Genomic DNA, 19,878 nt, shown 5'->3' on the forward strand with positions numbered 1-19,878 from the left:
GCGTGTTTTGTTTGTCTTATTTATATTTCATTTCGTGGTGATACGTTTCACAGTTCGCTCTTTGTAAGGATGAGGTTTTCTTTTCTCCTCACACACATGCTGTGGAGGTCTGACAGTAAATTCGAAAGATGTCTTGCACGATGTGGGTCACCTTCATGTGTCTAAGTAAGTCAGTGTTTGCTTTGTATGATGGATTCGCCTCTCTTCGCAGATGTACAGATATTCCTACCAGGCTTCCTACATTGTTTACAACATATACACCCGGTAGGTTTGTGTGTAATTGTGTGTGTGTGTGCTTTTGCCTGATCATGCCTTCTGGCGATGGTGTTTCTTTCATATTTCGGTGTGCTTGAAGGGAGGTTTGGGAACTAAACCCTCCAGAAGTTTCCAACGCTGTGCTGCAGTATGCGGCGTGGGGGAAACAAGGACAACAACTGGTAAGAATTAAGGGTGTTAGAAAAAAATCGATTCGGCAATATATCGCGATATTACAGCGCGCAATTCTCGAATTGATTCGATATGCGGCCGAATCGATTTTTAATCATCGTTTTTTTTTATATTCAACAAATCGTCTCACTTAGGGTTAGGATTCACACATTACGAATGGAAGAATGTTATATTAATGGAACATTAAGCCTTAATATTTTATTTCAGTGCTGTTCAGACATGACTGCAACCTGTTTGTTAAATGCAGTGGCTCAGTTATAAGCCTGAATTTTCAGATAAATAAATTTATTTTCATACAAATCTTACAGCATACATGCACAAGTTTACTGATTTGTATTTTCTAAATTTGAGTTGGGGAAAAAAAAATCGCAATAATTAATTTATAGATTCGTATCGGGATTAATCGGTATCGAATCGTGACCTGTGAATCGTGATACGAATCGAATCGCCAGGTACTAGGCAATTCACACTCTTAGTAAGAATACATCGATACCATTTTTTTAAAATGGATTAAGTGTGCAAGTATTTACATTATTATTTATATTATTATTACTTGATAATGTCATCTTGCAAGTGTGATACAGGTGTTATATTTGAACCAAATGTTGTTCAAAAAGCTCACTCATTCAAATTGTAACACTTTTTAGAGTAACATCTTGCCTTGACTGACATTTCAACATCCCACTGAAGGTTTTCAGAACTCACCATCCTCAATTTTGCAATGTGGCTTTTTTTTTATTTTTTATCTTGCAGCATTCCCAAGATCTTTTCACAAAATTCTCCCGCGGAATCATCTAATCTCATATTGGTGTGGTTGGAAAGGAGACCAATTTTGAAGTTAACCTTCCACCCTTCTTCTCCCTTCTAAGTTGTACATTTTTGAGAACAACATCTACTACCAGTCGGACGTGAGGAGCCACTCCCTGAGGATCACCTCTTCTGGCATGGATGGTGTCATCTTCAACGGGCTTGCTGACTGGCTTTATGAAGGTGCGAGTCATCGACTACGTTAACCTGTCATTAGTGAGCTGAACAACTAGACGAGGAACAACAAGACATCCTGTCTGAGAATCGGAGATTTCTTTTATGCAGATATTCAAGTGCTGATACTACAGTGCGGTACTAATAGTACAGTGCTTGCGTATGTTGTGGTTATTTATTTTTGATTAAAAAAAACAAAGTGCAATTTTACTTATTTATCGTCATGTCTGTACTGCTTAGCCAATGAAAAGTACGTAGATTGTTACCATGACAACTAGGGCTGGAGTTGGGTGCTGCATATTAGGTGGAGCTAGTGCAGATACATACAGTAATTGCTAATTGATACAGACGATGGTGGCAAAGCACTGCTTCCCCAGTAACAAGAATTCAAAAGTAACTTTTCCATTATATGTCCCCTTTAGCGATTCTGATCTATGCAGTACTAAAAACATCTAAGGAAATCTTTAAAAAGAGTATCTTAAAGAAACAGTACCACAATAATAAGTGTATGTTTGACATCAGAGGAGATTCTGCACTCGCATTTGGCCCACTGGTGGTCCCCTGATGGCGAGAAACTGGCTTTCCTCACCATCAACGACACATTGGTACCCAACATGGCTTTGGCCCAGTTCACTGGCAGCACCTACCCTCGAGGACTCCAGTACCCGTATCCCATGGTGAGAGCAAAACACATTGTTAATAATTGAGACTGGATATTATTATTTTTTAAGTGCATAATTTTTTTGTGTTTTTTTTGTGTGTAATTTTTCTTACAATAACCTTAAATACATTTTGTTGCTACACTGTAAATAATTGACTTGAAATAACTGGCTAAAAGTTGCTAGCTAATTAACTTAATTACTGCCATTGACAGCTATAGACGTCAAAAATTCATTTGAACTATTTCTATTAGTTTAACATTATTTTCCACTTTTTGTTAACAAGAGTGTGAAAACCTAGATTTTTTTTCTTGAACATTTAGAACAGATGTAAAATTTGTGATTAATTGTGAGTTAACTAGTAAAGTCATGCGATTAATTCCATTTACAATTTTAATCGCCTGATGCCCCTAATTTTTAATAATCTTTTTTCTTTTTTTGCATCAGGCGATTAATTTTTTTAAATTGTAATTAATCACATGACTTCAATAATTAACTCACAATTAATCAATAATTCTATATCTGTTCTAAATTATTTTTTTTAAGGTTTTTATACTCTTATTAACAAAAATGGAAAAAGCGTTAAGCTAATAGAAATAGTTCAAATTAATTTTTGACATCAATGGCAGTGAATGAGTTAATGTAAAACCTAATTACTGTAAAAATCGAATACAGCACATTTCTGTAAATTTGGTATCATTTTTTACTGTATATAAATTTCAGTTAAGTATTTATTTATTTTTACATTTTCTTACTGTATATACATTACAGTTACTTAGAATACAGTAAGCAACTATAATTTATATGCAGTGGAAAAAAAGTACAGTAATATGCTGTAATAGATTTTTTTTTACAGTAATTAACTGTGATTTTAGAATAACTAGCTGGCTACTAAATTGTACAGTCAATTCTTTACAGTGTAGAATTTACACTTGGCTACAGTACTTTATTTTAATGTGGATCATGATGGTGTTACTTGAAGTATTTTTTTCTAGGTGGTACTTTGTGAAAAACAACCACTGATCTCCAGTATTGTTCCACCAGGCTGGCCAGACAAACCCCGCGGCCAAGCTGTCTGTGGTCAATCTCTTCGGGGTAACGCACGCTGTAGAGCTGCAGCCTCCCAATCAGATACGGTAACCCAAATAAAACTCACGCTTCCGCAAAACACAAAAAGCCGTCAGTCTCATTGGCCGGCTCCTCTGCAGGGATTTCTACATCACCATGGTGAAGTGGATCAGTGACACGCACCTCGCCGTGCGCTGGCTCACTCGGGCCCAGAATGCATCAGTGCTGACAGTGTGCGATGCCGCCGTAGGAGTCTGCCTCGCGGTGCGTGCTTCTCTTTCCGCTCACGTTTCACAGGATTCCATGCCAAACATTAGCCTCTAGTTGACTTCCAGGGGAGAGTGGTCTAGATTTAGAAAATGATACTCATACCAGCATCCTTGCTAGCTTTTATATTTAATAACGATTCAGAGAGCACTGCGCTCACCACGGTCGTATGTGTTTAACTTGTGCTTTAATGTGGGCTTCAGAGGCATGAGGACACTTCAGACACATGGATCTCCAGACAGGTGAGTCTGCAGAATTGCCATTTCCACCTCCTCACATACTTCTAAGGCCATCAAAATGCCCCCCCCCCCCCCAATCCAGAACCAGGAGCCTCTGTTTTCTAAAGACATGAGCAAGTTTTTTCTTGCCGTTCCTGAGAGACAAGGAGGTCAGGGTGAATTCCACCACATCGCCATGTTTACCAAAAAGGTGCACAGATTAAACAGGACTCAATTTTAAAACAGAATAAATAATCAACTAAGCTGTTGTGTTTGTTTGTTTTGTTTGTTTTTTTAGCTCCAAGGCAACAAGAATGAGATTGAGCAAATAACATCTGGTGCCTGGGAGGTGACACAAATTGTGTCTTACGATGAAAACAAGCAGCTCATGTATGTTTTCTATGTGACTTTATGTCCTAGCGCTAATGTATTTGTATTTGTCTCTAACAGTGACATCCAAAGTATGGCCCGGGAGCAATTTTTATACTTTTATTATTGTATTTATTTTTCAGCTTGTGGCATATACTAAAACTAAGAATTGACTCGGCTTGTGCCGACATTTTACTAGATTTACTTTCTACAAGAAGAAATCTCTCACTTCCTTGTTTTCCACCAATCACACGCGCCCATTGGTTGGGACTGTTCAGCGCACCACCATTATGAGGTTAATTTTGTCCTTTGCGATGGTGTGTTTATTTATTAAAAGGGTTGGAGTGGATGTGAGGTGAGCAGCACAAACAAATATATATTTACAAGTAGTAACATTTCTACAAAATTTATAATGGTTAGTTTAGTGATTGCTGTTGTTTTGGTTTCCAATGTGAAAATGTGTCTCTGTTGCTGCTCAGTACAAAGGGCGGATTCTATTTGAGAAAAAGGGCTGCCGGCAACACAAAAAGCCTAAAAAGATATGCTTGAAATTTTGCTTATCACCAAACTGTCTTGTTGCTGTTGTTGTTGTTGTTATTATTATTGTGTGTATTTATTTATTTTATTTTATTTAAATACGGTGTATCCCAATAGTCACTTTCCACTTACCTTCTTTCTGTTCCTTCTTTTTGTTTTGGGTGTAATTCAGACAGATGTGAGGCCCATCAGCATTTGACAGCTTTTGTTTTGCAGTTTTGGTGTGATGCTGATGGCCTCGCTCACGTCTGTTCGAAGAATACCTGAAACGAAATAAAAGAAAGGAAGTGGAAAGTGACTTTTGGGACATCCTGTGTACTGTCGTATATTTGAATAATTCTTTTACATATATTTACCTATACTGATGTATTGGCTAAAAATAAGTTAAAGGTCAAGGTCAGAAGCCTTTGCATCCTTCAATAGTTTTTTTTTTCTTTCTGTATGTTGCGCTCACAAGTAAAAGTTTGGCCGCCCCTGTTTGTTTATAAGGTGTAAATGAGCTGATGTCCTCCACTCAGATACTTCTTGAGCACAGAAGATTCTGCACAACAGAGGCATTTGTACCGGTAACTATACGCTGATTTCACCTCACCTCATTTCAATTCCATTTTGCCTTTGGCTCTCCCTTCGTCCCAACATGCGCATGTGTTTTCTTGCAGAGTGTCCACCCTGGGTGTGTTTCCACGGCAATGCCTCACCTGCGGACTACATGAGGCGTGCACGTTCTTTGAGGCTAACGTCAGCCCTGACGCGGAATGCGCCATCTTGCATTGCAGAGGCAAATATCTCAATGTGACCTTGTTGGTGACCTGTTTTCATGTTCACAAAGACACTTTTACCTTGTTTGCTTTTCTTTTCTTGCGACGCTCGTAGGTCCGGGAGTTCCATCGGTACTGCTTCTTAGTTTGGATGAGGTGGAATGTGAGTGTTTTCGTCCAGACAGATAAGTGTTTGCAATACCGGATGCCAATTGTGCAAAGACCTGTATGGACAAAAGTATTTGGACACACCTTTTAATTGATTTATTAATAGTTTATTTAAAATGAGGGCTCACAGTAAAAATTTAATTTATGCACAAATTTACAGTCAATGATAAAAGTACTGTACTGGAAAATTGACAATTGGAACCTTGCTGTAACTCTTAGCTCACCTTGAACTCTTTAATTATGTATGTATTTATTTATTAATTTATTTATTTGGGACAACTGTGCTCTAGTGTCTTTCCAGAAAAATGCAGTGTCCTTTTATGTCCCAAAACATTTCACATCACGCATGCTATGATTAACAACTCATTCACTGCCATAAATGTATAAAAAAAAAAATGATTATTAAAAATGTTGGGCTTCAGGCGGTTAAAATTTGTTATCGTAATTAATCGAATGACTTCACTAGTTAACTCACGATAAATCACAAATTTTATATCTGTTCTAAATGTACAATAAAAACAATTCTAGGTTTTCATACTCTTGTTAACAAAAGTGAAAAAAATGTTAAACTAATAGAAATAGTTGAAATGTATTTTTTACTTTTATAGCCGTTAATGGCTGTGAATTAATTAAAATAAAATAAAAAGGTTATTACAAATTTGGGGCTTCAGGTGGTTAAAATGTTTAATTGTAATTAATCACATGACTTTACTAGTTAACTCACGATTAATCACAAATTTTATATCTGTTCTAAATGTACAATAATGTTTTTTTAATAGTTTCTTTTTTTTTACTTTTGTTAACAAAAGTGGGGGGGAAATGTTAAATTAATAGAAATAGTTCAAATGAATTTTTGACGTTTATAGCAGTCAATGGCAGTGAACGAGTTAAAGAAGAAACTAGAGGTAGATTAATCCAACATTTTTGTTCTACTTTTCAAGTATCTTTTCTTGTCCATTTATTCTCGTTGTCCCTTATTTTCTTTTTTTTTTATGCCCACCTTCCATCAGCCTATTTCATCCTGGAAAACAATCGCCCTCTGTGGTCGCTGCTATCCACCAAAAGAATGGTTCAGACCCAAATCCACACCATCCATCATAACAACTTTGGTAGGAATGAGATGTGCACGCAAAGGTTGATATGATGATGTGAGAGATGAAGTTACCCACTTGCGCTCTCTCACATATAGAGCTGCCCCTGAAGCTCATCCTTCCTCATGACTTCTCAGAGTCCTCCCTTTATGGCCTTCTGCTCATCATGTGAGGATCGCGTTTGCATTCACTGCACCATCCACTGTGACCTTCCCACTCTCTGATGAGCCACCATAGCTGCAGGCTGCACATCTCTCAAATCAACTTAAAATAACAAGGATGTCTCATATCAGAGCTTTATAATTACTATTGCAGCCGTGCGGCCTTGTGAATATTTAAATTTTAAATCTGCTACAATATGATAGCTATTTTAAGCACATCATATAGTCATTAGCACTGACTGTAATTTGTTCGTGGCAATGCCGCTAATAGCTTGGCCAGAGGTTACCTTGTACTAATCAATCCAGTGTGCAATTAACTCATTCACTTCCGGCCATTTACACTGCAAGCAATCCCCTTCACTCCTGGCTGTTTTACTGGATTTTGGCCCACAGACTATACATAATATTGTTTTCTATTGCTATAAAAACATGGAACCTTTCTGTTTCCATTTTGCAGCAATTAGCATTAGAATATAGCTAAGTCTCATCATTATTCACAAATCTATTTAGAAATGTGAGTAATGAGCTTTTTTTCAACATGGACCCTGGTTGATCTATTTTGCTCTGCTGCCACCTGCTGGCTGTTTCTCCAACAACGACAATTTCTTCAACCGTTCTTTGCAGTTGAGAGGCTGCATCAAAGCCTTCTGTATGTTCTATCATAAAAAATGTATAAATACGAGACACTTAAAACATTTGAAATAGAACATATTTATAAGTTTTTGGAAGCAAATGAGTTAAGGGGTTTTAGAAAGATTTTTCCCAATTAACTCCATTAAAAAAAAATTAAAAAAATTATGATGATCATGATATTTTTAGCTGTTAGTAGGACGTTGTTTTGTTTTTGCCCGCTAACATTGCTTTCTCCCAATAGCGGCAGCTCTCCTGGTGATCAGGCGGTTACGGAGGAGTTTAGTCTGGACTGGGACATGGTGCTGGTGGGGTCGGAGCAGGTGATTGTGGCTCAGCTCGACGGTCAAGGTTCAGGGTTCCGGGGTCAAAAGTATGTGAATTGTTTTTAAGTTTGGAGATGTTAGCGTGTTTTGCCCAGTAAGATGCACAACTCATTATAGCTTTCACCTCGCAGGATGTTGCATCAGCTCCACCACAACATTGGGCAGGTGGACGTTGAGGACCAGAAAGCAGCTCTAGCGTACGTACTCATATCATGGGGGGGGAATTAAATAAAACAGTGGAAAAAAATCAAAAAGTGAAATATTCAGTGAGTCATTGTGAAGGCATTTAATGCGGGGTTTTTTTTTCAGCAAATAGATTGTGGTGGGAAGCAATTTGTTTATAAGCTGAATAACAAAGGATGTTTGCCTTTTTGAGTGGATTTCCTTATAATCATGAAACAACATCATGATAGACTGATGAGTCTTTTTGTTCCAGGTACTTGGCGAAGCTTCCTTTCATCGATCCAACTAGGGTTGGCGTTTTTGGAGAGGTCTCAACTGTTTAATTCATTGAAAGTCGTTCCACGGTCACGTTAATTTGTCACAATGCTTGATCTGAAATCCTCTTTCCCTGCAGGACTATGGCGGTTACCTGACGCTAATGCTACTCAAGTCAACTGAGGGGATGATCCGATGCGCTGCAGCTCAGGCTCCTGTTGTTGACTGGACCATGTATGGTGAGTCGGGTCAATTCAGGTCCTCGTCCTCCACATAGAGTTGAATTAGATCACGCTAAAATTCCCATAATTCCCATGTTGATGTGCTTTGATCTGTAAGGAATCGAATTCATAACTTGTTTTGTTTTTTCTCTTCCTCCTTATTGGTTGCAGCTTCAGCATTCTCAGAGCGATATTTTGGCATGCCTTCAACTGAGGAGAACATATATCAAGTGAGCTGCTTCTAGCTACCAATTTCCATTGTAGTTCATCCCAAAGAGGTTTGAGGTCAGGGTTTTAAAGTTCTTCCACACCAAACTAATCCGAGCATGCCTTTATGGACCTTGCCTTGTACACTGTCTCTGAAAATGTATCTGACACGTGGAACACAATTTTCTGTACACATTCTGGGTTGTTGTCTTTAGCTCAAAGGGAAGATGTCCTTTTGACGAGGGGGAATGCAAGTGGAGTAGGCAGAAATACACCACGGCCCACCAAGTGAAGGTCGCAGACATTTTTTCTTCTAAGTGGGTTGTGATGAATGGGGCCAGAGTGCTCTATTTATATGACGGTGGGAGGTGTGGGGCGGGGGGGGGGGGGGTGTTGCTCTTCAAGTGACATCCAAAGACTGAGGACAGGGTGAACGGACAATAATCAGTGGGATGTCAAACCTGTCTGTGCAATGAAAGGAAGAACAGTGCCTTGAAGCAGCTGTCTACATCCTGATGAAATCCCAGCTTTGAGATTTTGTTTTCATCCTCCCTGAGCAATGCATCCATGTAAAATGGCTGCTGGTCCGGCAGAGAAAAGCAACAGATGCACCAATTTTGTGGCCATTTCACATTCCACTTCATTTCCAGTCAGGTGATTGCACGCTGCGTTAATTTGTTTGTTTTTACTTTTCATTTTTTCCACTTACCACAATTTACATTTTTAGTGCATTTCCTCTGCTCAAACATCACTTCTTAGCAGGGTTGGGAGGGTTACTTTTAAAATGTAATCCATTACAGTTACAAGTTACCTGTTAAAAAATGTAGTTAGTAACGTAATCCAAGTGCCATAATATTAAAGTAATGTAACTGGATTACTCCAATATTGAGTATGCTCATGAAGACAAAATAAAAATAAATATCACCACAATATATATTCTAAACAATGTGCCCCTGCTATTTTGCGGGTGATAGGGACCCGGGCAGCCTACAAAAAGCAGCAAAAAAATGTTTTTATTAAAAAGCATGTAGGCTATTGATTGATTGATTGATTGATTGATTGATTGATTGATTGATTGAAGGCCATATACTGTTTTTGAACTGTCACTGAAAGCAACCGCACCTCAGTTTGATTGATAGACAGACAGACAGACAGACAGACAGACAGATAGATAGATAGATAGATAGATAGATAGATAGATAGATAGATAGATAGATAGATAGATAGATAGATAGATAGATAGATAGATAGATAGATAGTCATCCAATGAGGATGACGATGTGACATCAACTGCAAAATAAACGTTTATCCCTGCCACGAGTTTAACCATGTATATGTTGTGTATGATGTTTAAATAGTGAATTGGTGGGAGGAAGATTTGTTTGGAAGGTGTGACTCACATTATGGTTGTAGGCTAGCGGGCTAGCTAGTAAGAAGCTACAGCGCGTAGCATGCCGCTGGACTCTCAGCTCAAACTTTCGCTCCGAGTAAGTTCCAGTGAATAATACCGGTCGCCATTTCCTCCTCCCGTCTGTGAAGCTTTTTCAAACTGAGGACGCGACGAGTCAGTTCGTTCGTTCGCACCGCCCCCGACATGTAGCAACGGTCTCTCTCTCTCTCTCTCTCTCTCTCTCTCTCTCTCTCTCTCTCTCTCTCTCTCTCTCTCTCTCTCTCTCTCTCTCTCTCTCTCTCTCTCTCTCTCTCTCTCTCTCTCTCTCTCTCTCTCTCTCTCTCTCTCTGTCCTTCTCTCTCTCTCTCTCTCGCTCTGTCTCTCTCTCTCGCTCTGTCCTTCTCTCTCGCTCTGTCTCTCTCTCTCTGTGTCTCTCTGTCACCCTCTTTCGCACTCTCTCATCGTCGGAATTGTAATCCCTCGAAGTAATCCCCATTTTTAATAAATGTACCTGTAATCTGATTACATGTTTTTTCCTGTAACTGTAATGGAATACAGTTACATTTGTCTGCAATCTGATTACGTAACGGCGGTTCATGTATTCCGTTACTCCCCAAGCCTGCATCTAAGGCACCATGTACTTCTTTCCTCCACCAGTGCATAAGATATTCACAATTGTGTTCGATAGTAAAATTGATTCAACGAAGATGGTAATAAAAGCTTGACATTGTGCTTTTAATGAATTGAAGTTTTTTTTTATTGGAACAGATGTCCAAAGTTCTCCCAGACCTGAAAGGCCTGCAGGGAGGAACTCTGTTCCTTGCCCATGGGACTGCTGACGGTAGACTCGCACATACACACACGCACATTTCCATTACCCAGCTATGAACAGCAGTGGATGTAAACATTTGTGTTCTTCTCCTCAGCAAATGTTCACTTTCAGCACTCAGCGGAGCTCATCAAGCACTTGATCAGGGTGGGAGCCAACTACACCATGCAGGTAGCACATGTGTCAGAAATGACAGCATGACCAAAGAGTTTCACAAAAAAACATATGTACTTATTTAATGCTTTCTGGGACAGATCTACCCCGATGAAGGCCACTTCCTGTCGAGACGCAGCCAGATTCAGCTGAGGCACTCTTTGATTGGTTATTTCACAGGTTGCCTGTTGGGCGCGTCATCGTTACTGGACCGGCAAGCGGAAGATGAGTGAGGAGCTCCACAGAAGAATAGTGTGTGTGTTTTATACTCTTAGCACAATATTTGATGGACAAGTAAATGCGGATTTAGAACAGGGGTGTCCAAACTATCCTCCAAGAGCAGCATACAGATAAACTGAAGGGGGCGGGGGCTACTCAAACAGTCTTCAACCTTAATTTATTAAACATGTTAAAACCGAAAAAGCATTTATAGCCCCACTTTTTCAACATCCACGCTTTTTTTTTTTTTTAAACCATTGCAACCCATGTTGAATTTTAGTAGTTTGAGAGCTGAATGAATGACATTTGGACACCCCTGGTTTAGAAGCTAAATAAAAAAAATAATAGCCCTCATGTAGAATTTCCTCCATCAGATCCTGTTTTTAGCACCTGAAAAGTGTTGTTCAAAACTGTAACGCTGTCTGCATAGTGTGTGACCAAAACTGGTCAATGATGTTGGTGGCGTGAAGCCACCACCACTGTGCTCTTAAGAGTTGACTGTGTGGTTAAAAGTGGTCGGCTCAGTCTTCAGAATGTGAATTTTGTTAAATGTGTTATGTTAACTCATTCACTGCCATTGACGCCTATAGACGTCAAAAATTCATTTGAACTATTTCTATTAGTTTCACATTTTTTCCCACTTTTGTTAACAAGAGTATGAAAACCTAGATTTTTTGATTTTACATTTAGAACAGATAAAAAAAATTATTAATCAATTAATTACAATTAAAAAATGTAATCGTCTGACGCCCCTAATTTTTTATCCTCTTTTCTTCTTTTTTTTAATTAGGGGCATCAGGCGATTAAATGTTTTAATTGTAATTAATCACATGACTTCACTAGTTAACTCAAGATTAATCACGATCTGTTCTAAATGTACAATAAATGTTTTTTTAGGTTTTCATACGCTTGTTAACAAAAGTGGAAAAAAAAATTTAACTAATAGAAATAGTTTAAATGATTTTTTTACGTCTATAGCCGTCAATGGCAGTGAATGAGTTAAACACACACAGTGTTAGGGTTTACATTTTTTTGTGAACGTGGAACTACTATATTTATCTTTAGAGTTACTGTGTTAATGTTTTTATGTTCATGTCACGTGGCTGATTGCCCTTTAACAGATTATCATGTGTGTAACAAGATTGTATCCTTCAAAACTATTCTTTTCTATAAGGATAAACTTCAGTAAATGTACAGTTCTGTTGGTCGTTTCCGGAGAGATGCAGACAGGCAAAAGCTATTGTGCTTTAACAAAGATTAAAGAGGAATCTTCTTGTCGTGCCAAACAAGCTATTAAGAGGATCCATATATGAATAAACAAAATCAACAATAACAGAAACTGTCAAGCTAGAAATATGTGGTTCTCAATACTCAAAGTGTATCATTTGTGTTGTGGAAATAATATTTTTATGTTAATTTTGAAATAGTAAATTAGGCACACGATGTAAAAAAAATCCTACACTGGTATCACACTTGCTGTAAATAAATTCATGTAAAAATGTTGAACATTTTCTGTGGAATGTACCACTTAAACACACACGCACACAAAATACTCCAACAGTGTGACTGTACAGGGGGTTGTCATGACAACCATTTTGGTCTCATTTCTCAAGACATATTCACACTTACGTTTTCCAATTCAAGAATGAGAAACTTATCCCAGGATCTAACATTTACCTTTCACGTCATCCTTCATGACCTTTAGAACCTTCAAACCAATTACGAAGCCTGCTTGAAGGTCTCCTCCTGCGCGCAAGCACAGAAAAACCAGCACCAAGCGCCTTTAGTATTATGAGTTTGGTCTTAGGTTTTTTCCCTTTGCTGCAGAGGAAAGCCATCATACCTCAAGACAGGTACCATATTATTATTTCTTTAATGTTCATGGTGAGCTGGAACCTATCCCAGCTGTTTTTGGATGAGATATGGAGTTTTGTCTAGTTACTCACACAATTCCCATTTGTGTTAATGTATTCTTATTACCAGAGACTTTTAAAATGTTTTCATAATTTCTATTCTGTACCTCTTTGTGAAGGTTGCACACCAACGGACTAGCTGAAAAAGCAACAGAAGCAAATGTAAACCTTTTTATTTGAAAAGAAGGCACAAACACGTTCTTTCCAGCAAAGGAGAGTCAACTTTCAAGAAAAGCAAACACGATGGAACTGAGCTCTTACATACTTGACACTAGTATTAAACTTTCGTGTTTATTAGTTGACACAACATACCAGCCATTAAAATGCGCGATATCACAAATGAAGCTGCTCAGTCCACAAGTTGTTCCTTTTCTAAAACTCCTCCCCTTCGTCTTCATCTTGATCCACAGAGTCGACACCCACCTCCTCGTAGTCTTTCTCCAGGGCAGCCATGTCCTCTCTGGCCTCGGAGAACTCCCCCTCCTCCATCCCCTCGCCGACGTACCAGTGCACGAAGGCTCTCTTGGCATACATCAGGTCAAACTTGTGGTCCAGTCGGGCCCAGGCCTCTGCGATGGCCGTGGTGTTGCTCAGCATGCACACGGCCCTCTGGACCTTGGCCAGGTCTCCTCCCGGAACCACAGTGGGAGGTTGGTAGTTGATGCCCACCTTGAAGCCAGTGGGACACCAGTCAACAAACTGGATGGAGCGCTTGGTTTTGATGTTGCCAATGGCCACGTTGACATCTTTGGGCACGACGTCGCCGCGGTACAGCAGACAGCACGCCATGTACTTGCCGTGCCGGGGGTCACATTTCACCATCTGATTGGCTGGCTCGAAGCAGGAGCTGGTGATCTCCGCCACGGTCAGCTGCTCGTGGTACGCCTTCTCTGCCGAGATGACGGGGGCGTAGGTCGCCAGAGGGAAGTGGATGCGTGGGTAGGGCACCAGGTTGGTCTGAAACTCGGTCAGGTCCACGTTCAGGGCGCCGTCGAAGCGCAGCGAGGCGGTGATGGAGGAGACGATCTGACTGATGAGTCGATTCAGGTTGGTGTACGATGGGCGGTCTATGTCCAGGTTCCTGCGGCAGATATCGTAGATGGCCTCGTTGTCCACCATGAAGGCGCAGTCAGAGTGCTCCAGAGTGGTGTGTGTTGTCAGGATGGAGTTATACGGCTCCACCACAGCAGTCGACACCTGAGGAGCCGGATAGATGGCGAACTCCAGCTTGGACTTCTTGCCAAAGTCCACTGAGAGACGCTCCATCAGCAGAGAAGTGAAGCCAGAGCCGGTTCCTCCTCCAAAGGAGTGGAACACCAGGAAACCTTGGAGGCCAGTGCACTGGTCAGACTGAAAGAGAATCATACATTTTCATCAGGTATTTAGTCATATTTTTTTTTCCCTCTCTCTATGGGTGACAAGTTATTTGATACAGAAACAAAATGTGTGTCTCTGGAGTGCCTGTCTACCTATCAAGTGTGAAAAATCTTGCGTGAGTTTCCAAAAATGTGTCTGTGATGAACGTGCTGCTCTGAATTTTTCAGGGTTAAATTCATTTATTAAAGACACCCAGAGTGATCATTTCGTCAATTACCTTATAGGCTGGATTGAATATGTGCCGTTCTGGGCCCATACAGTGAATTCCTCCGTCATGTGGATTCGTTTTGAAATCAGTACCGGTAAATTAAATTCATTAGTGATATTTAGATCCATTATCGCCTTCCCGTAAAATTGTACTAATAACAGACAGGCAGTTACAAGTGATGCTTATTGTAACAGCAGCAAAGTATGATGGGAGAACCTGTTGCTGTGTGGCGACCGTAAATTAGCATCAGTCCTCTAAGGAATAGGGCAGAAGTGGTATGAATAGGCGTTTTAAAGAAAAGAGCGCCAACAGGATTGCTTAGATGCCTAAATTTAACTTGTTAAGCGTCTTATCCCATGTTGTGTACACTTGCGTTTTTGTTTTCTCATACAACTAAAATAATCACCGACCGTGATCTTGTAATGTAAGCAGATTCAATTCTAATTTTTGAATAAAACTCAACCATATTGCGCTTTCACAACAGCTACTGCAATATGGATATCGTTGGAGGGATTGGTAAGATATAATGCTAAAAATTTATATATTTCTTAAAATGTTGTGAACCGAAGTGGGCTGGACTGAAAATGAGTCCCGCTCTGGCCCTGTAAGAAACCCGGGACCCGCTGAACAAAGAATGGCATACAGTAGGCTACTTTGCAAAACAAATATAATATTTGTTTTACCACCCACATCCCCAACCAATGTCATGACAGAACTGGTAGGACACCATCAAGGGCTTTGATAAGGGTTATGACTCAATGGCGTTTGTTGGAAATGTATTCATGATTTTGTTATGGGTGAAATTTGGTCTGAGGCTTCCACGCTCAAGGCAAAACATCAACCCCCAACACTAATCAGCTAAGGGGCTATTGACATAGCCACCCAGTTTGGAAAAAATCGGACAGAAATTGCAGACCATCTGCGACTTTTATGAGGCATGACCTTTTTGTGAGATTTGTGGAAAAAACAGGAAAATGACAAAAGTCTATTTGCAAATGCTTTTGCCTCATCTCACCAGCTTGCGGATCCTGTTCAGTACAGAGTCGATGTGCTCCTTTCCAACGGTGTAGTGACCACGGGCGTAGTTGTTGGCAGCATCCTCCTTCCCAGAGATGAGCTGCTCAGGGTGGAAGAGCTGACGATATGTACCTGAGCGCACCTCATCTGCAAGAATATAGTGAAGCCGGGGAAAAAAAAGTATGTCAATAAAGAGACACTGAAATTAGTTTCCTCCGCAGGGTGTCCGGGGCACTCCCTCGGAGATAGGGTACGGAATTCGAATTGCTCAGAGCTGCTGCTTTTCTGTAATGAAAGGAGCCTTATGATGCGGCTCGGGCATCTGATCAGGACGCCACGTAGACGCCTCCCTTTTTGGGTACGTCCCACTGTAAAGAGGCTTCAGGGATGACCCAGTACACGCTGGAGAGACTATGCCTCCCAGATGGCTTGGGAATGCCTTGATATTCCCCCGGGAGAGCGTGATGAAGTGGTTGGGCAGAAGTCTGAGCTTCCCTGCAACCTTACTTCAGATAAGCAAAAAAAAAAGTGTACATTTCTAATCACTATTTTATTCATACATTTACTTTTAATTCCAATACTAAAGTATTATCCGAATATCACTTTTGATACCATCATATTACAGTAAATGTGACTTCTTTCATGTTTTTTTTTTCTTTTCAAGATACTTCGAACTCAAGTATTGCTTTCACGCAAGACTGATGGTCCAACTTACCAATGACGGTGGGCTCCAGGTCGACAAAGATGGCTCGGGGCACGTACTTGCCCGTGCCGGTCTCACTAAAAAAAGTGGTGAAGGAATCATCGGAGCTGCCTGCCGTCTTGGTGCTGGACATGTGGCCGTCTGGCTGGATGCCGTGCTCCAAGCAATACAGCTCCCAGCAGGTGTTGCCCATCTGGACGCCAGCCTGACCAACATGGATGGAGATACACTCGCGCTGCAGGGGATGAAGGACAGGTAGACTCTTAAGACAGGCACAAGTTTCATTTTCTTCCAACTCATCCAGAACAACCAAGCAGGAAGTAGAGTGGACCTGACCTACAAAAGCAAGTGGTGATGGCGATAAGCACATACAAGCTAAATTTGGGGCCTATGCTTCCACACCCTGCTCAAAAATGTTGACGTTTTTTTGGGGGGGGAAAGACAGGGCAGGGGAGGAAGAGGGAGGTGTGAGCACACAGTGTTAAAACAAGTTAAGTCTCATCATTTGGGAGTAGTCTGGCCTGAAGCAGTTCAACTACAACAGCTCAGAATTTTTGATGAGATCTAAAATATTCAACTGTAGTATTTTCAATGTAACAGTAAGCACCTCTCTGTCAACAAGGGTTGCTTTTAACAACAACAAAATTGAAAATGTTTTGGCTTGTGACTTCATTCAGAGGGGGAGGGGACATGACTCACCGTAATGTTTGTGTTGTTGTGAAATTCCTGTCCCCCTCTCTCACTCTACATACAGATAGTCAGGCCTTAAACATGTCCACAATGAATCTCACTGTGTTTTTCCATTGACGCAACAAGGGGAGTAACAGCGTCACTGGCTGCCTGGTGTACATCCAAAACGTTCAGACCACCACAGAATCAATTGCAGAAGATTTTGTTTTGTATATCCTAGCCTTACCTTTGACCCCTCTCTTGTCCTCCCAATAGGGGCTTGTACATGGAGGCAGCAGCCAGCTAAAGCTATTTTGAGGTATACACTCTGCAGCTCCACCGCATATGGATGTCATTATCAACAAAAGCTACCCTCTCTCTGAAATGATTAACTGCGAAAATATTATGAATACTAAACATGTAGAATACAACCTGAATAAGAGTAGGAGACTTTTAATGTCACTGTACGTCTGTGTAAAAATGAATCATGAAACGGTTCAACAAAACAATAAAAACTGCATGAACCCTTAAAATATGGTGCAGTTGCAACATTAGTAAGGTCAGACTTTGGTCAGTTTGTTTATCGAAACTTTTTTTCAACGTATCCTTTGCGTTTTCTGAAAATGGTCTAATGTCTCATAGTTTCCATAACCGCCTGACGTTTACGACTCCAACCCACGAGGGTGATTATCGGCTTCTTGTGTCTCACCCTCGCTGGGGAGAAAAAAAAAACGTGTTTGAAGTAGTAGTCGCAACATGCACGGTGGCCTAAATTCAAAGTAATCGCTCTTCACGCCACACACCAACATTTCCTGCATGTCGTGTCCTGAATGCTTCAGCAGGAAGTGTCACCAGATCAAAAGTTGCACCAATCATCAGTCAGCAAGCTGTAAATGTTACAACACACCCTGATCCCGCCTAAAGTTGAGGCCGGTGCCCTGCCCAACCAATAGTGAACAATGAATTGTGCCTCTTTTGGGCCTAAATGCGGATCCACCGTTTTACCGCATTTACTTGCAAATTGACCAGATTTTTTTTGGAAGACATTTGTGTAAAACCAGTAAGCCAGGTTTATCACGTTTGTGGCAAATAACGCGAATAGAATTTAAGGCGGTCTGTTTAGAAAGCATTCCTAGGCGGCAAGGCGAGCACGTAAGCCCTCGCGCCAGGCCTCAAGCCCCCATATGGAAAGTATTAACCTTCACCGAAGCTAGTCACGTGCCTGTAGCGCCTTTCTACTGCTGTGCTTCCTGCCGCTTTGCTTCACGCACATACTTCTTATTCTGTGGGTGAGCTGATGTGGCACTTTCGAGCCAATAAGAAGAAAACAAAACTCGCAAGAGCGCTTCACAACACCAAAAACGCTGATAATAGTAACAATAAGCACAAACTCACCATTCTGTCGTTTACAATGTCCTTTTTTTTGCAAAAAAATTAAGCCGGATGATCCTCACAGTGTACCTATTATGAGATCTCTGTGAGTGAAGTTCCATCAGTGTGTCGCACTCATGTACTTATATAACTGACACAGGGGGAGGAGGCAGAGGTGGAGCCTGCAGTAGCATTTCCACCCAGTTTGGCCGCCACTCTGAGAGCACACTTCCTGGATTTCCTTTTCAGACCAAGAGCGAAGTGGCTACATGTGTTGATTAATTTACTCACTGCTATATTCACTTAGAAACAAACCTTTGACTCTTAACAGTATAACAGTAACCATATACCTTCATAAAACCTGCCATTTCAGAATTGGAGGGAAATTCAGGCACCAGCATTTTTGAAAAACAGATTTGGGAAAAAAAGAAAACAGGTTATGAACCATACAGCAGGCCGCAAAAGTCACTATACATTCACTTCCTTTTTTTCTATTTTGTTACAGGTATCAGTTTTTAAGCATTTAAGCATTTAACAGTTTAAGCTTTACAATTTTGGTAAACATCATTCGTTCAAAGCTGCCAGCTTTGTTGTGTGATTGTATTGGCCCTGTCAAATAAACTAATAAAATCAAATGAACCCTAAGAGCAGGTGTTTCCGCAAAACCAGGGAACGTCTATCTGGAATGATGCACTGGAACTCAATATTAACAAAAACCTGATTCAGTGGATGCTTTGGAAAGTGATAACGATTTACCCAGACTGACTTTAGGTTGTTTGGCTTCAAGCAGAAGATTTGGATGCTAATACTTGCATTCATGAACACAGATCGCCTATAAATGCAACACTTTTGCTTCCATTTTTAGTTGAACTGAACTTAAATTAAAATTAAATCTAAAACGTTTTCTATGGACACAAAAAAATTTTTATATTGTTAAAAAAATCTGTCTAAATCTGTTAGTGAGCACTTCGCCTTTGCCGGGATAATCCATCCATCTCACAGGTGTGGCATATCGAAATGCTGGCTAGACGGCATGATAATCACACTGGTCTGCCTTTGATTATCAACAACAAAAAGCAATAATGAGATGTGCAGTTTTACTGTATTGTACGTCATTCACAATTAAATTATTGAAATACTAATTTAGTTTTACTCTAGATAGGCTACAGTTGCAGTATTGCAAAAAACATACACTGAAAAAAATGGGGATTGATATCTACTTGGAAAAAAAATCTAGTAAAGTTTTTTTTCCACATCAGAAATTGTAGTTAAACTCCTTGTCAAATTTACTTAGAATTTCTGAGTGCATCAACTTTTACTAAAGCAAATTGCTTTACTAAAAGCAATTACGAAATGTGCAATTTTACTGTATTGTACGCCATTCACAATTAAATTATTGAAATACTAATTTAGTTTTACTTTAGATAGGCTACAGTTACAGTTGCAGTATTGCAAAAAACATACACTGAAAAATTGGGGATTG

At 40.2% G+C, this 19,878-nt stretch overlaps 2 protein-coding genes across 4 annotated transcripts in view; one reads left to right on the plus strand and one right to left on the minus strand.

Annotated features, from left to right (window-relative positions):
• The window catches only part of LOC147179647 (inactive dipeptidyl peptidase 10-like), a 29,680-nt gene extending 17,037 nt beyond the window's left edge, over nt 1-12,643 (plus strand). For all 3 annotated transcript variants that reach the window (XM_086068321.1, XM_086068323.1, XM_086068322.1), the window contains exons 6-27: nt 212-264; nt 356-437; nt 1,317-1,437; nt 1,951-2,105; nt 3,132-3,223; nt 3,296-3,419; nt 3,626-3,664; nt 3,744-3,851; nt 3,939-4,030; nt 5,065-5,112; nt 5,206-5,324; nt 5,420-5,467; nt 6,483-6,581; nt 6,662-6,731; nt 7,599-7,727; nt 7,812-7,877; nt 8,117-8,171; nt 8,258-8,357; nt 8,511-8,569; nt 10,705-10,777; nt 10,863-10,936; nt 11,020-12,643. In XM_086068321.1, coding sequence (XP_085924447.1) covers nt 212-264; nt 356-437; nt 1,317-1,437; nt 1,951-2,105; nt 3,132-3,223; nt 3,296-3,419; nt 3,626-3,664; nt 3,744-3,851; nt 3,939-4,030; nt 5,065-5,112; nt 5,206-5,324; nt 5,420-5,467; nt 6,483-6,581; nt 6,662-6,731; nt 7,599-7,727; nt 7,812-7,877; nt 8,117-8,171; nt 8,258-8,357; nt 8,511-8,569; nt 10,705-10,777; nt 10,863-10,936; nt 11,020-11,151 — 1,938 coding nt within the window. In that variant the 3' untranslated portion in view covers nt 11,152-12,643. The remainder of the gene's footprint in view (nt 1-211; nt 265-355; nt 438-1,316; nt 1,438-1,950; nt 2,106-3,131; nt 3,224-3,295; nt 3,420-3,625; nt 3,665-3,743; nt 3,852-3,938; nt 4,031-5,064; nt 5,113-5,205; nt 5,325-5,419; nt 5,468-6,482; nt 6,582-6,661; nt 6,732-7,598; nt 7,728-7,811; nt 7,878-8,116; nt 8,172-8,257; nt 8,358-8,510; nt 8,570-10,704; nt 10,778-10,862; nt 10,937-11,019) is intronic.
• A 564-nt stretch (nt 12,644-13,207) lies between these two features.
• On the minus strand, nt 13,208-18,581 carry LOC147179648 (tubulin alpha chain-like). Its single transcript, XM_086067710.1, has 4 exons — nt 18,420-18,581; nt 16,368-16,590; nt 15,651-15,799; nt 13,208-14,400 (listed from the first exon to the last, which is right to left on the minus strand). Exons 1-4 carry the CDS (start codon nt 18,420-18,422, stop codon nt 13,423-13,425), a joined length of 1,353 nt encoding a protein of 450 aa, XP_085923836.1. The 5' UTR covers nt 18,423-18,581; the 3' UTR covers nt 13,208-13,422.
• Nucleotides 18,582-19,878: the final 1,297 nt, after the last annotated feature.

The sequence above is a fragment of the Leptonotus elevatus genome, chromosome 2 (assembly GCF_054856555.1).
Source record: "Leptonotus elevatus isolate MCC_2025b chromosome 2, RoL_Lele_1.0, whole genome shotgun sequence".
In the NCBI taxonomy this organism is placed as follows: Eukaryota; Metazoa; Chordata; class Actinopteri; order Syngnathiformes; family Syngnathidae; genus Leptonotus; species Leptonotus elevatus.

Coding starts and splice junctions, on each gene's coding strand:
- LOC147179648 (XM_086067710.1), bottom strand. Junction 15,800..16,367: donor CCTGGAGCCCACCGTCATTG/GTAAGTTGGACC, acceptor ATATTCTTGCAG/ATGAGGTGCGCTCAGGTACA. Junction 14,401..15,650: donor TGAACAGGATCCGCAAGCTG/GTGAGATGAGGC, acceptor ATTCTCTTTCAG/TCTGACCAGTGCACTGGCCT.